The 18,439-nt window shown below is 38.0% G+C and overlaps 1 protein-coding gene across 2 annotated transcripts in view; it reads right to left on the bottom strand.

Moving 5' to 3' along the window:
* The window catches only part of WWOX (WW domain containing oxidoreductase), a 473,685-nt gene that overhangs the window by 439,376 nt on the left and 15,870 nt on the right, over nt 1-18,439 (bottom strand). For both annotated transcript variants that reach the window (XM_036390457.2, XM_036390458.2), the window contains one exon: nt 13,013-13,119. In XM_036390457.2, coding sequence (XP_036246350.1) covers nt 13,013-13,119 — 107 coding nt within the window. The remainder of the gene's footprint in view (nt 1-13,012; nt 13,120-18,439) is intronic.

The following is an 18,439-nucleotide window of genomic DNA, read 5'->3' as shown; positions in this document are numbered from 1 at the left end:
AACACCATCCTAGCAGAAAGAGCAGTGACAGGATTAAATCTGTTTAAATACCTCTGACCTCCCCAGGCAGCTGCCAGCTCTGCACAAAGTTTGTCTGTAGAACATCAAAATTAAGAAGCAAAGTCAGGCACTTACAAATAGTGGATTTTGCTCTTTTATTTTGGTTTTGGAGTCACAAGACTTTCACCAGTTTGGTGGGATTTCAGTACCATGGGGAAATGAGGTCTTTTGAAGCCATTAATGTTTTCTTACTAATGAAATTAATTCCTTTATACAAATAAAAACTCTCTTCTACTGCATAATATTTGTGTTGAAAAAAAAGCTACTCCCAATCTCCTCAGATGCCATAGAGGTACCCAGAAGAACCAGACTAAACTCAACCTCTATGAAAGATCTTTCTGCTCCAAGAGAAGACAAAGTATAGAGTTTTTAAGCTTTACCATTTCCTTGAGACCTACCACATTAATGGAAAACACCACAGACTGACATTTTTAAATTATTAACAAGTTTCAGACTTGCTTTGCTTTTTCTGAAGGTGAACTTTCAGCCCTGTAAGGAACACCAAAAGGAAGAATTTTATCCCCAAGTATGACAACTGTAACAGCTATGTCTTAGAATAGTACATCTTTAATCTAACACCACAGTCCTAAATCTGTTCTGGTTCTACAAATGCCTCTAGTTATTTCCTTTTTATCAGTGAAGAAAATGAAATAAAAAGTATTTCATACTTAACACCAAACAGACCATGTTACCCCAGAAGATGTGCTTAAATAATTCAGCTGTTAAAAAGAATCTTTAACTATAAATGTACTAAATTCCAGTGCAAAAGATTAACTACAAAAGAAATTAACACTGCCTAAGGAAAAAGAGATAACATTTTTCTAAAGCATTTCTAAAGCTTTTTGATATGCTATTTTTTAGAATTATATCTGGAGAGAACTAATATTTTTAAATGAGACTTTCAGAGCTGCTCAAATTGTAAAGTACCATTTGTGCCAGTCCAAGAGTTCTGAGGAACTTCGTTTTCTCCCATAAAGAAAAATCAGTACCCAATCTTTACCCACTAAAATCAGAATTTGATATTCAAATAATATTCACCTAAAAAAATGTTGTTCCTGCTTCTATCAACAACTTTGTCACAATATATCAAAGCAAAATAACATTTTCTCCCCTCAACAACTTAGAAGTTTCCAGGGCTTTATCATCAGTCGAAGCAGTCTGTTTGCATTCTCCAATACAAACTGACAATCTGGTGATACAGTACATTAAAAATTCTCTGTAGTATTGACTGCCTGAAGCTGATGCTCCCTTGCTAAATGCAGTGCAGTTCAATTAACAGCTCTTCAATATACAATTTAATTTTTCTTTCATCTTGATCCACAGCCGAGCTTGAAATGAGGAATGTTGGAATAGATGTACTTTAAATATTGAAGCAAGTCTTTATAAATAAATCTATCAAACTCGTAATGATTTCTGTCAGAACAGGACCAAACAGATGAACCTGAATGTCTGTGACTTTCAGGTTTGTGCATTGTTGTTCTCAGCTTTATTCCCTCAGTGAATTCCTCGTGCGGGGGAAGGCTCCAAAAACTCCCCCAAAGAGTGGAAGAGCTTTTCCTTTACTGCACCATTCTTAGAACTGAAAGGAACAGGTTTCTGCTGATGCTTTATAAAGTCTTTTGCATGTAAAAATCCAACTTGTCACTTATGCCACAATATCTCAAGGAGTTTTAATACTTCTCTCATTATTTAAGAAGGTCATCAAACAGAGAAGTACATGGCACCAGTTTCCATTACCAAATCTGCACTCAACCAATCCTGAACTGAAAAATAAATATTTAATGCATAAATACTACCCTGGATACCATTTTCCCCCCTGCAGTGTGAAAGTACATAGTACACTTCAAATTTTATCTAGGTAGTCATGCCATTTCAGAGGAAAATGTAAGGTTAATTTAACCAGGGCAGAATGAAATATTTCATTTCAAAGTTCCTCTAAGTGGGACACTGCTGAAGGAAGCTATTAATATCTCTTGTAGCATGCATGCTCAAGGAAACACAAGGACCAGCTCCTTTCTCACAGGTACACTCCACAGCTTTCCAAGTGGGAGGATTCACTACAGTTCATCAGAAGGGAAAACACTCCTCTCCTAAGCTAGAGGCACTTTCTACTCTTTAAGCATTCACAGAATTCACCTGACACTGACAGCAGAGCAGCACCACGGCCAGGGAGGGCTCCCAGCCTGCACCAGATGAGCTGGAAGCCAGAGAGGCTTGGCAGGAAAACACAAACAGCATTGCAAGAACAGAAATCCATTTCAGATGAGCTCAGTCAAACGTTCTTGATTATACTTAAGTGCATGGTGAAATGCACAGGTTTACCTTGTTTGTGTTCATATTTATAATGGTATTAGCTGAGATGGCAAGATTTTATTTTTAAATGTTACATTTCTTTCTTCTTCACGTATTTTTAATCATCTTATCTGGTTTATCACTTTGAATGCTGAAAAAATCTTTATAAAATTAACCAGTCTCATTATTGTCACCATTTCCTTTTTCCCTTTATTTCCAGTCCTACATTTTTAAGAAGTATCTCAGTACTGTATTTAAATTGTCACTGAAATAACATTCAGCATTTACAGCAATTAACTCATCATTACTGCGAATAACTACACTAATTGGGATGCTCTACAAACCTGCAACACTGCAGAATTAAAAATAAACATAACAAAGATACAATTTACAACTAATCTATACTTACAATTAAAGTTAGTTTCAAGATTTATTTCATTCTATTATTTTTTATTAGCTACAGCAGACAGTAAATGGGGTGTACTATGTTCTGCTTTGCAAACACCTAGATTATAAAACATAATTGCACAAATTAATTAGAAATGAGTACATACACTCATGTCTTTGTTTGCAGCCATAACATGTTAAACATGACTATATTATTGAACAGTTCCTAAAATTTATAAGCTGGTATAACCGAGGAAAACATTAAATCTCCCTGACCACACAAGGCATAAATGTCACAGAGAAGGTCACCACCACTCCAGATCTCCTGATGTCCTGTTCTGCAGCTGCAGGCAGTGTGCAGCTCCTTCTAAACAGCAGAGTAACAACTCCTAAGAACATCTCAGCACCCAGAGCAGAACACAAGTGCAGACTGAAACTTTCCCTGAACTGGGTTTTGTACATTCTTTCCCACCTGCTCTCAAGGGTTCTCTGATGTCTAAGAGCCTGAAGTCCCTTCAGTTGTGCCCACTGACTGCAAAGTTGGTTCAAAGCCTATTTTGCCTGGCTCTAGTAAAAACAAAGTAAGAAAACCCTATCCCAAATACTCATTTTGCTGCATTAATCCCACCCTTTTATTTGATACGCAAATTTTTTTGTTGAAGTTAATACTCTGTCTCAGTGACCCCCAATGATATAGGGGAAAGAACAAGTTTAGCACACCACCTCCAAAGGTGATTATTAAGATAAAAGGGAATTAAAGGATTGGGAGAAATTAGAAAGGACAGTAAATTAAACAAAAAGTATGATGCTTTGGCTTTATAGTGATAAAAGGTTTACAAATATAATTGACAATCACATAAATTATTAGCACTTTTTAAGCACTCCACTCAGCAAGTCTGTTTTCAAGACACCTCCTGCATTCCTGTTGAGCTCCAGCTATGCTTGTTTTATGTCACTTATGCTGCTCTGTAGTCATATAAGGCTGATAATTATCTTCAGTTTTATAAGCTGTTGTGGATCATGAAACAAGTCAGTGCTTCTTTTGATACCCTCACATTAGTCCCTTGTCACTGTTAAAACTGCGAGTGATCCTGCAACCACTTTTTATTCTTTTTTTCCTTCTTTTTAATGCATAACAATTCTGCAGTTGTACTACACCATCCTGGAGTTACTATTTTCCTGCTCTACTACATTTAGTCTCACAGTAAGACCTTAAGATTTTTAGGTTTATCATCAAGATTCTTTTAAACCTTATCACCCTGTCACAGCACTGCAGATTCACAAGCAGGAATTGTTCTTCCCCACACTGAGCTCAACCAAAATATATTTCTGTGCTTCAGAAGATTCATTAACCATATTGATAGACTGCTACAAGCTTAAGAAATCAAATCTTAAAGAACTGATTCTGCACATTGCAGGCTCTATGACTCACCAAATCAAATTCTTTGGGATCTAAAAACATTTTTAAGGCTAAAAACACAAATGCTGAGTCCCCCCTTTGGCTTTGTTTTAATTTCTGGGCAATTTTTAGGGTAAAGGCCCATTTTAGAATCATGACAGAGAAAACCAAGACAAGAACACAACACACACCAGGTTAGCAACAAGTGTGCACTGCACTTGACAAGTAAGAGTGTGTTTTGCTATGAAGCATTCTGTTTCTTGAATGTGTTGGAAGAGCTACAATCATTGCCCACTAACACTGCCTGCAGTACCAACAGCCCACCCTGTTCACTTCTGCTGATGAAATAAACTAATAAAGTTGAGGGATTCACGTGAAAATGTGATTAATGGAAATGTGTAACATCCTGAACACAAAACCATGAGTCCTTTGTTTACTTCTTATAAAATTAAAGCAAAGAACGAATCTGGCGACAAAAACCACCCGCCAGATTTTACCACGACTTGCACAAAAAAGCAATGATCAGAGGGCGCATTAAATCATGAGTGAGGCAGTTTTAGCATGCAGAGAATGGCAGGCGTGCAGAGGCAGAGGCGGAGCAGGGCCATAATTACCAGGCAGTGCTGTGCAGCCCAGCTAATGCCTGCTCTGACAGTGCAAGGCTATTCCTGCTCCCCCGAGCCCGCTGCAGACAGGGCTCCTCTAATTGGGTCCAAAGCACAGCCCACCAGCACAGCTCCTCCAGCCCAGGAATGGTAATTTCCACACCACTGTAAATAGTGTTTGCAAACAATACAAACACGGTAATAAGAGGCTAGGTGGGTAATTAATGTGGTTACAAAGCAGCTTATTTGCATTTTTATTTAAAACTGCCTTCTTTAAAAAGCTGCTCAGATTTCTTTTTGCGAGAGGAGCCTTGGTTAAGGAATAGAGCAGTAATTACTCTCTTTAGGGGTTCTTTTATACATTCTTTAGGGAATTAGAGTGAAAAGATAAGCAGAATTATAAAGGGAATCATGTAAAATATGAAATGCACTATAAACACTTAGTACTGTATTTACCATAAGCTAAGCTTGTCTTCTTTATTAATGGAATATATTACAAGCTTATGTTACAATCAGATTAATTGTGAAGATGGTTTAAATTATATATATGTATATCCAGACACTTTAATTCCTCCTCTTCCAGAACTGACAGCTAAAAATCCAGTGACAACAGAACTCACCCAATGTAAGAACACATCTATCTGTACTACAGTAAATAAGTTTTGAATGTCAATGTCAGCAACATTAAAGAGTTTTATAAAACACATTCTGAGAGAGAAGGATTCAGGAAAACACCAAACCCAAGTTACGCTAAATATATAAATTATCAGAGAAAACCCAAACTTTATATCCTATAAGCTACACTCAAGTCAATGTAAAAAGTCTACTTTTTTATAAAGACAGACATCCCCAGACAGGTTGGTGATATATTTGAGCACACAGTGTCTCCTAGTGACTTCTAACTGAAGACCAAGCATAAAGTGCAGTTTTTAAAGGGGTTATCCTGAGGTCTGTTACTGTCTGGGGGGGAAGGGGGGGGGGGGGAATCTTACTTTTTTTTTTTTTTGTTAAAAAAGCTCAAACTGCGTTTAAGTAGTATTATTATAAAGCTTTAGGCATGGTAGGGATTTTGTGACTCACATTTCCAGATTAAGAACAGCAGGGCTGTGCTAAAGAAACAAATTACCAAAAAGATCACTTCAACATTTCTATGTATAAAATTCTGCTGACTGGAGGAAAAAATTAAGGAATAGTAAAATACTGTGACTTCTTTAAAAAAAAAAATCTAGAATGTAATTTTAATACACATGTAACAGATATTGGAATGTGAAGAGAATTATGAGAGTAGAAGTAATTAAGCCAACTCAAAAGACAACTTTTATCTTTACTGGAGGAAACGATAGCAAATTGTCTTACTATGTTAAAAACCCTGCAACCTGATAGCTCTGGGGGTGCTCAGTTCCTATCAGCTGTGTACAGTTATGAACTCAGACACACCTGGGTGCTTTGGGGTGCAAACAGATTTAGGGTTTGCTCCTGTGTAGAAACCCAGGGCACTGGGAATATTTCTCTGTCTGCTCTGGGGTGCCCTGACCCCCAGGGCAGCACTGACTTTGACCCTCATTCATGGAGAAAGTTTCCTAAACTTCAAGATAGACTGGAATCCACAAAAGTGTGAAACAGATTATAGAGAGTAGTGTAGGTGTATCACTTGGTGAGAAATTGAGATTTTGGGATTTTTAGTATGTTGTGGATGGCAGCAAGATGGAGGGCACAGGGTGTCATCCTGGCTTTCTCCTTCATGCTTCTTCTTCTTCTTCATGGGTTTGGGTGGCATTTTGTAATTGGGCAGAAAAGTCTCCATTGCAGCCTCTTTGGGATCAGTTATTGGGTTAAAAGGGAAAATAATCCAGGTGTCAGTTCTTAATTGGATAGTTTAGTCTGAAAAGACCTTGTAACAAGAGATTGTTGGCCATTTTGTGCCTTCTAAGGAAAAGCTGCAGAACTCATGGTTGTGAGACTGTTTCACTGATAAGAAATAATAAACACCTGAGTCTGAACATGAACTACCATCACAAGTGCCTTCAATGCAGACCCAGAGAAACCCATACTCCTGGATTTGGGCAAGGGTCAGGGTCTAAGGGCTATCTCAGGTTTGGGGGTTGGAAGCTGTTAAAGGCAGCAGGGCCCAGTGGAACAAACCCTGTCCCTGCAGCAGAGGCAGGCAGGGCACCCTGGGAGGGCTGGGCTGTTTGCTCCATCATGATAAATAATCAAACTCTATCTGTTGTATGTATCCATACAGCACCAGTGCAGAGCTAACTGCAGATGAAAATCTAAGTGTGAAACAGCTCAGCTGCAGCCAGTACATCAACTCTGCAAGTAACTGCTATCAGTATTCAGGAGGATGCCCAACCCTGAAAGTTAGGGGCTTAACACATCTGCTATATAATTCAGACTCTGTTTTACAGCAGTTTCATTACTAACCATAAAAACTGTAACAGTGGAACTGTATAAACAAAATGAACAGTGTTTTTACTGTAAAACATGAATGTAATATAAATATTTGCCTTTCCCTTTTCTCAGCATCTGTAATGAGATCAAATTCATGCCATATGTTTATGGTGTGCAAAAAAAAAAACTATCTCAACAATCCATCCATGTAAATGTTGATTGTATTATTCCATGTTTTTAACTTCATGTGGGGGGATTTTTAAGCATCTGTATTTGGAAAATAGCTTTGCAGCACACACCACTCTCTTAAGGTTTCTCAACTGAGCAGATTACTCACAGAAACTTACTGAATTCTTAAACATTATGGCCAAAATCTGGTCATACATTCATATTGGTCCCAATGAGTTGTTGCCAGCAACAGAACTGGGTAATGTTCATACTGTCAATTCTCCATGAGCAACATACAGTCTGATTGCACTGCAATTAACTAAAATTAATTAGTTAATTAATTAGTTTTTGTTTCAGAAAAATCTGGATCACATCCTGAAGAATTAAAAAAGGCTTTATACTCAGCAGAGGAATAATTCTTTAGTTGGAGCGTCCACAGCTGCAAGCGAGACAAGTTGATGCAGATTTTTTTTTTTATTGCATTACCAGTTCATTTAATACAAGATACTGCCCCTTCCTGCAAGGCCTTTTCCCCACAGCAAGGTTTGGATAACTCCCTTGAACATGATTCTTCAGCATGGGCACTGCTCAAGCACTGGAAAATGAAATATGTCTACATATTGCAGGCCTTTCTAAGTGTATATTACACTGTGATGGCATGTGAGCCAGCAATACATAGTTTAGGATATCCTGCTTTGAAACAAGACAATTCTTTATCATGAAATAATAACAGAATATTTGGAAGCAATATTCTCACAGAAATTAATGTGCTTTACTTGTAGGAAATTCTGAAATATTTCCTATTTTGAGGATTATTTTTAAGAGCTTTTATTTAGCACCACTTTGGAACCCTTTGATTCTGTATTAACAGACTGTGATTTCAGTCTGTATTTACTACATCTCCAAAGCCATCTCCTAAGCAGTCTCCATCTTTTCCCATAAATGAAAACCTGCCACTAACCACGAGGAGGTTTGAAAAAAATTCTAAACCAAGGACAGCAGTGGAGACCAAACACTTTATGGGAAAACAGAGCTCCTTCCTCGAGGGGGAAACACACACAGTGACCACATGGAAACTGCTGCCCATGGACTGGTAAACATGCCCAGTTTGCTTCTTGTCTTTCTGCACTTGACAGGATCACAACTGGAATACAAAGACTCACTTATCAGGTTTTAATTTCATTCAGTTACTTAATCAGCAAGAATATAAATCACTCCTTCAGTGAAGAATACTGCAGGGGAAAGGAATACAGCAAGGAGTCATGTTTGTTTGGTTGGTTTTCTTCACAGCTTTTCTCTCTTCTCTTGTCACATCTCTACCTTGTGAGTCTCTACTTAAAAAGCAAAGTCAAATGTTCTTTTTACAGTTTAATCTAATCTTTAATGTAGCTGTAGGTTTAACACTGAGGAAAAATTACCAAAGAAACATAATATTTTTTATGAAATATTAAACTTACAATTTATCTTTTAATATGTACTTCAAAGGCTATTTGACAGGAATAAATAAATGAGAGCTTCTTGGCAAGAAAAGCTGTGATTTATGAAATATTTTATTCATTCATATTATTAAGTATTTTCTTGAGAATACCACTAACATCTGGAGCTACTCACTCTTATCCAAACATTCTGCTCATACTCAATTAGAAAATTATATCAATAATAATGTAAAATAAATTACCTAGCCTCTCTTCCTGGAGCATACATTTCCATGTTTGTCAGGGCAACTATGCATACAAACAGCACTGTAGTGTTTTTCATTAAGCCTCCAAGTCAATTAAGCTACGAATTGGAACAATCATTCCTCCTTTGCAAAGTATTGATATTTTTCTTGGCTGCTTTCAGGCCTTTTCACTACTCAAGGAGAGATTTATGTTTGACAATTTCTTTCTGATTAAAATGAATCATAACTCTAGAATTCTAATTTCCTCTTTTCCGAGCAAGAAATTATCAAACAGTTTTAAATTGATATTGAACGTCATCGTGCATGAACACTCATTTTCCAGATATCAAATGGAAAGCTATACTGATCTCTCTTTTTATCTGCTGCCTTTACACACTTTCTCTTCCTTCCTCTGTCTATATAAATGCATGTGTATAAACATTAGATTGCACCAATATAATCAACCATACCCTTCCATAAAAATTATATTTGATAGACCAGCCAGCCCAATCACATTAAAACTTGTCACAATGCTTTACACAAGGCAATTACCCTTGATTTGCAATATTAGCAAAATTCTGCTGTAGTTTAGAAAGAAAATAACTGGAATACTTCAGGTTGCAAACAAATGTCACTTAACCAAGGTAATTAGCAAGTTTATATGGGTAATCCTCACTCAAATGGCTCAAATTCCCTACAAAACAGCTCTTCGGGCATAAATTGTTACAAACAAAGTTCTCTAGATTTGTCTACAACAGCCAGTTAAGATCAGTTTTCATTTGCTTTTTAAACATAATGGCAGCTAATCTGAAAAAAAAATCTTATTTTCTCCAATTATTCCTGCTTTTTTTTCTCTAAATCTTAACAATTGGATTTTCCCAAGCCATTTAGCCAATCCATTTTGTCTTTATAAACTTGATTTTCAGCTTTCACCACAAGCGAACTGAAACTGCATTTTTTTGCCCAACAACTGATTTCAAAGTACAGCAGGCCCAGAGCAGAGAGGTGTTTCTGCAGACACTCAGTCTGTGGCATTCCAGACAAGGATGTCACAAACAGACTCACTAGGGGACCCAGCTGGGTGGTTTTCCTTAGTACTGTTATTTTATGCACACTGTACTTTATTTTTAAATGCTGCTTTACACTAGGTTTGATTTGGGTTTGTTTTGGGTTTTTTTTTTTTTTTGTTGTGGCTTGGCAGAGGTGGTGGTTGGGGTTTTAAAAATTACAGTTTTTTCCATATATATATTCCAGGCTCTATTTAATACAGCCCATCAATTAGGTAATTGTATCAAAATTTGAAATAACAAGTTGTTTTGTTACACACTTTAAATCATTTTCTCTTCTTGCAAAGTATGTGGAACTCTTGTATCTACAAAGAATGGAAAAAGAAATTTTCTGTGTGCAACATCTAAACCTTGATTAACAAAGGTTACTGTCCCACAGAACAGTCAGCATAGGGTACACACTGCTTTTGGTAATATACATGTTTTTATAGAAATACCAATTATATTACAACAACTTACAGTAAAATTCCACACTTAGGACAGGTAAACACACTAGAACTCCATTTCCAACAGTCTGGGGTTTTTTTGTTATAAGAGCATATCTCATGCAAATGAAAAGAGGTTTGGTTTCCTACTCAGTTGAAGAGTAGGAACACATTTATCAGATTTCTAACCCTCAAATTACTGGAGGAACATTGTATTTAATAGTGCAGCTCAGAGATTCAATCTCAAAGATTTACAAGAAAACATAAAACAAATGGGTAGCACTATTGCTACTGAAAATCCTACCTGAGTACCATGAGCGTGAGGCTTGGTGAGGCTGCAACCTAACCAGCTGTATTTTTCTTTAAATTGATTCCAAACAAAAAGTAAATCAGCTTCCTTGCAATAATTTTGCTTTCCCCAGGAACAGAGGAGACAAAATTCTGTTCATGCTTTGAAGCTCTTTCTAACAGAGCAGTTGCAGCTACATATTGAGAACTCATCCCAATCAGATGCAGAGGTTGTTGGTATTTTTTTAAACTCTTTCATTTTGAGGAAAGGATTTTCAATTAACAACTTCCTGTAGTTACACCTATAAGCTAAAAATTAATATTTGACATCCATATTTTAATATTAGAAGCAAATCAGTCAAATTAATCTTTGTCTCTTTGTTTTCAGTAGCTGATTTTGGGGCTGGATTTTGTGTTTGTTTTCCTCAAGACTGCTCACAATTTGATGTAAATTTTAAGCATCTTGTAATTCATCAACTAATTCTCTCCTGGTTACACACTCCAAGTAATTAAAGTTCAGTAATAACTTATTCTTTCTGCTCCAGCACCTGCATTTCATTTGTTTATTTTCCCAGAGTCATAAATCTGAGGGACTGTCAAAGTGCCATAATATTAGTGCAATAATCAAAGTTAATTAGTCCCTCTCAATAAACAACAACAAAGCCATTACAAAGATGCATTGAAGGTTTTCCAGCTACCAGTTTACAGATGAGACTCTTTTTCTGAACAATTAGAATTTGAAAACTGTTAGTAAATAAATGCAGTGTTTCTGAAGTAATTTGACCTTCAATGTTCTTCATTCAATTAACAACTCATTAACTTTGGGTGAGATAATACAGGTATTTAAGACAAGTATTCTGAACTCCCATTGTCTTCAAAGTGGTCAGAGATATGGTTAGGATTAAGAGGGTAATGGGATATTTTTCAAATAAAAGATGTTCACCACTGCCTAATTTTAGTTAGATAACGCTCATATAAACAGCCATATTTAGCTGGCCTGTGACTATCAAATTCAAACAGAATATCACCAAATCCAGTTCTATTGAAAGATAACAGACACTGTGCTGGCCTCCGTTGGAATTCTCTTGGAATTCTATGCTATTTAAATATTTTTTTTAATTTAACAAAATTTTTTTTTTAATTTTAAAAATAAGAGAGTTTTAATGGAATGAAAGTAGTAAGGAAGATATTTTTCCCAACCAACCCTTTACTGTAAATCATTCATATGATCTGGGCAAGAGAAAAAGGCCTAAATCCAGAGATTGATTCTTCATGAAACTTGTGGTTACAAAAATTAGCAGTATTGAAAGCATCACTCATCTGGAAATACATGTAAATAAGCACCATTTGTTTTGCATTAATAAATATTATAATTATCTTTAGACCACTTATGTGTAAATATTAATACTACTCAGTGCTCTCCCATGTCATCTAGCAGCAGCTGAAATACTTTGAGAGCTCAGGAAATAAAAGCAAAACATTCATCACTAATTTTAGTTGGCAAGAAATAAAAATCCAAGAATCTGATCCATTGGTCTTTTATTCATTTAAGTGTAGAGATGTCACCACATTCTCTCATGGAAGTCAGCAGTCCCAGCAAGCTCAAACAAAAGTAGCCTGCAATCCTTGCTAGCAAATAAATGATTGTGGGAGGAATAAATTAGGACAGCTGAATATATTTTAATTAAGGCCTTAGAAGATCGTTTAAAAAAATGGGGATCGGGGAATGGAAACAAAGAGCAACAAGGCAATAGATGGGACTGAAAAGCTGGTTTGTGTGACAAAAATGGGAGAAAAATGAAAGAAAGTGGGAAGAAGGTAGAAGGAAAAACCACTGTGACAGCCTGGCAGCAGGGCTGCAGAGCCTGATGAACTCGGAGAAGGAGAAATATTCTTGTGTATGAAAAGTACAAACATGACCCTCTGAAATCTCTCACTATAGAAAAATTATGGGCGAAACAGTGCCTGTGTCCATCCTCCTTTGGGTTGTCGTTCACTTGGGTTCTGCAATGTCCTTTCCTATGAACCAAGCCTCGATGGTTCTTCCAAACATTTTTTCCCTTACAAAGCATCCACAAACAAGATGGATAACAGCACATCAAACCTTGCAGTCCAACACACTCACAAGGAATGAAAAACCTCTATCACCCCTGCACCAGTGGCTGAGCAGGGCATTACCCAATGAGACAAATGACTTTTTGCTGATTGTGGCATGTGCCCATGACTGTGGCAGTGCCCAGAGGATGCCACCCCCGGCGTGCACTCACCCATTCCTCCAGGATGCGCTGCACGGCCGCGCCGCCTCGCGCCGGGCTCCTGCAGGCCAGGATGACACACGCCCCATGCAGGGCCAGGGACTTGGCAGTTTCAAAACCTAGGATAAAACATGGTCCTAGTCACAAACACATCCCAGGAGCAGCACAGAGCTATGAAATTACCTGAAAACAGGAGCCACATATTTCAGTGCAGTTAGGCCACCTGCAGTCTGGTGACCTGAGAGTCACCTGGACTCGGCTTTTAAAAGCACACATGAAAAACACAGACACCTCAATTTGATCAGGTCTTCTGGACAATAATCGTATTCTTTTGTGCAAACCAGGTTTGGCATCTTCAAGAAACAGACTCAACTTCTCTGCCTACCAGTGCTCTCAGCTGTTGGAAGGGCAGGATTGGATGTGCTCCTTCCTTGTCTGACTGTGAACAATGTGCCACACAGAGAGACTGCACAGCCACTGTGCCTGGCAACTTCATCTGGAAGTGACAGAGCATCCAACACGGCTCAGGGCTCTTTAGATGCACAGTTGGCCTCAGAGTCATCAATCTGAGCACCACCTGTGGCAGGGGGAATAAAACGTTGTTTCACTGTTCAATTCACTAATGAAAAGCTGCATAGAAGTTGGTCCAAAGGAAACTTCATTAAATGGGAAAAAATCTGTGAGAATTTACAACAGGAGAGGAGGACTTTTGGGGAGAGCAGAATGCCCATGAAGTGCAGAGAACTGAGGGAGAACCTGGGTTTCTTCCAGGAGTGAGCTACTACATATTTGTGATGCAGCTAATGGTATCACTGGGTGTCCATCTCCATGGAGAACTGTGCCAATGACAGGAATTGCCTTCTAGCTGAAAGAGGCATAACACAGCTTAATGAGCTCAATTAGAAAAGCCTAAACTATGAAAGAAAGAATCAAACTGAAATGCCCAACAATCTGAGTATGTGAAGAATTCAAAGAGAAGAGGCATTTGTTTTAGCTTTATGACATTTAAAGCATGTTCATGATTTGCTGTTAAAAACTGTTTATCAAAAAGCCTACGAAGATGGGCTGTCTCGCTTCCAAAACACCCTGGAGCACCAAAATCCAGTTACAGCACAAAACATAGCTTATATTATAGAAACAACAGACACCAAGACAAATTTATACAATTTTCTGCAATTACATACTTACGGTATTTAAGTCCAAGCAATTTTCCTGTATCTCCTTTAAAGCCTTCACTGCACCAAGCAACTTTAATTACCTGGATAATTCATTGCATGCACATGAATTCAGCTACAGCATATGCAAAGATTTCCCTTGCTCCTAATTCCAGTTTAAGCATATTTAACTAGAATTTTTCATGTAACTAATGTAAGATGTACCATTAGCTAGCTGTTATGCTTCTTGTTTTGCACAAGAATACTTATTTTGACTAGCTGACCGTATTATTAAAAACTAGTTGGAATGCCTGGGAATAGTTTTGCTATTGTTAAACAAAGATTGAGAGCTGGTGGCCAGATTAATTAGCAAAGCATGATGATGTTTTGCTAACTCTTCCCCATGTCACACTGCGCAAAATAATCAACTGTGCAAAATAATACGTTCCATGCCATTCTCCCCTGTAGTTAATAACTTCATACTCATTATAAACTAAGTAAGTTACATGCTGTGAGTTTCGTTCATTTTATGCCATCCTGACTCTTCCCTGCAAATGTGGAGAGCAGTGTTAAGCACTTCTCTTTAGGATGTCCTTGCTCTTCTCTGAGCTTCAAAGAGCGATTCTTCACCCCTAGGCAAACATGTTCTGATCTTTACATGAAACCATGTGCTAAAAAACTCCACTTGAATGTTGTCACAGGTGAAGTGCTGACATGTCTCCCCATCAGACATATTTTAAAGTAATTCACAAACACTCCTGCACTTAATTTAGGACAGATACACATGCAACTTCTAACCGGAACACCTGAAGGAGGAGTTTGGAAGCACCTCAGTATCCAAGTCTTTTTACAGCTTTAGCTCTCTGGTTCTTCTGCAACAATTAATGCTTTTTTGTTCCCCCTTAGTATCAAAAAGCTTAGACAGGTCAAGTTTCCCTTTTCCCTTACCTTCCAGCATCTCCTGTCAGATTCACTGTGTTAAACTAAGTCTGTTCTTCAGCAAAATGCAGCTATATTTTCAATATACAGTAAATTTTAAAACCTCAGCCTAACACATGGATTGAGTGAAGTACAAAACTATTTAAACTCTATCAATAAAAATCTTATCTCTCTATAAAAACTACCAATGAATCACAATCCACACTGAATGTGGTTTCATACACCAAAGTTAAACCACAAAGATCATAAACACCCAAACAGTAAAACCTTGAAAAAAATCACAGCAGGGTTACATAGAAAGAGAAGCCTAAATAAGTATGTAAGGGACATGCACAATTAAGGAACCAGAGCAACCTTAATGCTTAATTACAAAAAACCTAAATTACAAAAGTAACTCTGTGGTCTTCAAAAGAAGTAAAGATTGTCTTAACACTTCACGTATCTGACACTGTCACCACTTAGGGACACAGCACTTTCACAGTGAGGGGACACTAACAGCAAGGACATTGGCTTCTTCTCCAAGAAATAAGCTATATTCTCCTGGGGTGAATCTTCCCTGTACCACAGCACCAGGCCATGGTAGAGCTACTTAAGACAGGTAAAAGAGACAGCACAAGTTATACACTAGTTGTGGGGGTTTTAAAAGTAGGGAAAAGTACACTAGAAAAACAGCACAGAATTACAGACTTGTGCATCAAGGTCAACCAATTACAAGGAATAAAAGAGACTCTTCCCCAAATGTGACAGGAGAGTAACATACTTAACTAACATCCACTTTGGAAAAGTAATCACTGCATTGTATGAGTATTTAAATAAACTATTTTGAGCAAATGTTTTATAAAACTAATTTCAAGCAATTGCCCTGGAAATCTCAAGTTTGTGCTGAGATCAACTACTCTTGCTGCTGGTGCTGTGGCTGAACGAGCTCTAATCCGACACTCAGAAGTGAAAATCCTCTTTAAGAATAAGACATACATGGGGATAAATATTATGGCACAGTTCTACATCACCAGCTAACCTAAAGGACTGGAAGCAGAACTAACAAGAGAGCTACAAGCACATGGGATTTGCTAGAGACATTTAAAACCCTTCAGCCCCTTCCTTACAGTATTCGTTCATAAAGACTCAGAAATTAGCACTCAATTTCATTCTTCATCTTCTACCCTGATTGTTCAATACTCTCACATTCCTGGCTATCTGCAGTGACTGCTGCCACTAAATTTTGGTGCAGATTTTCAGCTAATGGTGGCAATTAAGAAGCAGTTAGCATCGCTCAATTAATGCCAGCTACACTGTGTCAACACACACCAGATGAGAACAGGGCTCTGTCCAATGGTGCAACCTCCTCTATAAAACACAGAAAAGGATTCACTGAGTGGAAAAGTATTTCAGCTATTTCTTGTTTAAACAGAGAGCATACAGTCCATCAATCAGGAGGGACATTTTGTAAAGAATTTGCACCAGGCCATCACATGCTTTAAAACATTCCTTTATTTCAAATATAAGGCAGTTTGAATACACAAGAAAAACTCAAGAACATTTTAGACAATAGCAGGTTTTCTTCAGCTTCTCTGCCTTTGCCCAAATACTCCAGGATACCTTGGAGCTGTCCTTTACAACAATTTGGAACACAATGATGTCATCTTTCTTTGAACAGCTCAGTTCTCAGTGTAAAAGCCTACAGGGTTTGCTTACAACAAACAGTCTTGAAAACTCAAAATAGACTCTCATCCCAACTGCTGCATCTCAGCAAACAGACTGTTTTCTGATTTTGGGAACTCAAGAGAACTATATATAAACAAAAAAGAAACTTGTGTCCAAGAAATCACTTAGATTTCTTCAAATCTGGAAGACCTAAACACCAGTGAGAGTGGATCAGTCCATCTTACTCAACACTTCTTCAGAACAGGAGTAAAGATAATTCAAATGTGCTACAAACAAAGTGATAAAGAATTCTTTTCAGGCTGAAATACTGCAACACTGAGGTGTGATTTAGAGAAGAATCTTCTGCAGCCAGGATCACTGCTGCCTGTGCTGGTGGATCCAGAGTGCAACATCCAACAGAGCTCACAGAGGCACATGCAGAACATCACATCATTGACAAACTCACACCTTTCACAGCCAAAAAAGCACCACACATTCCACATCAGGATTGCTTGGCCTCATCCACTCTGCTTCAGTACAGATATTTAGGATAAAATCTTAAAATTCAACTTGCTCCAAATGCAAGTTTTCAAGCAACTAAAGCACTAAGATATTTTAAGAGACTCAATTTAAAACAAGCAATTCCCATGGAATACTAATGCTGCCTTTGTTCCCATGTGTTTACAGGCACATGGCAATGACACATACTGATATTTTTCATAGCAAAGTGTGATTTTATATGGAAGATACATCTTGCCTCTCCCTTTGTGTGTAAATTGGACAAACGTGTTTTTCTTGGAGTCACGAAGCACAGAAAAAGCCAACACAAACGAAGCAGGATGAGTAATGCACTGGTTCTGTTTTCCATCTAACCAACTATGCACTCCTTACACTTTTTTTGCAATACACTACCCTGGGTAAGGCCAACTTATTCTTTACAGTAAGTGCACTGCTTTTGTCACTGACAAAACCCCAAAATATCTTGTTTCCTCTGAAGGGAGCACGCCACTAAACAAGCATTTTAAAACACCAATAAATGAATGGGATTATAAATATCTGTTGCTGTAAAAAATTTAAAATGCATCATTTGAGGGTAAGAAAGCTGAATTTGTGACTGATGATGCTGCAAGCAGCAAGAACCCAGCACAGGGACCATGTCAGGCACATACATCACAAATGTGCTGCAACTGAGAGCCATGGGGCTGCAACCAGTGCTGGTATCTGCTCCAGCTCACTGCCCAAAGACATCCACCAACCCAACTCTACAATGTCCTCACACCAGACACGAAGGAAGCTGGGATTTGAGTCCTTTGAGCTGTTTCACCCAACCCTGATCCGTATCTCAGCTACCCAAAGGTGCCACAGCAGATCCAAACACGCGCTGCTGACCCTTCATGGTGCAGAGGAGCCACTTCCCAATAAAAACACTGGAATAACAGCCAGGGGCTCCAGCCTGGAATGAGCCCTGGAGTGGGAATGCACACGTTAAATCCAGAGCCAAGCTACCTCTCACGTCCCAAGGTAAGACCTTGTTGTGTCAAGGCAATTCCCACCAACCCCTAAAATACAAGGAGATACTGCTCATACTAACTGGTTTTCAGCTCAGTTAGATTGCCTTAAAACAGCCTAATGGAAACATAAAAGGAGACAAAACCAAAACTGAAATTTTATACTAAACTGCAGAGATCATCCCCATCAAGAT

The sequence above is a fragment of the Molothrus ater genome, chromosome 12 (assembly GCF_012460135.2).
Source record: "Molothrus ater isolate BHLD 08-10-18 breed brown headed cowbird chromosome 12, BPBGC_Mater_1.1, whole genome shotgun sequence".
Classification (NCBI taxonomy): Eukaryota; Metazoa; Chordata; class Aves; order Passeriformes; family Icteridae; genus Molothrus; species Molothrus ater.
This window is presented reverse-complemented; position numbering and strand designations above follow the sequence as displayed.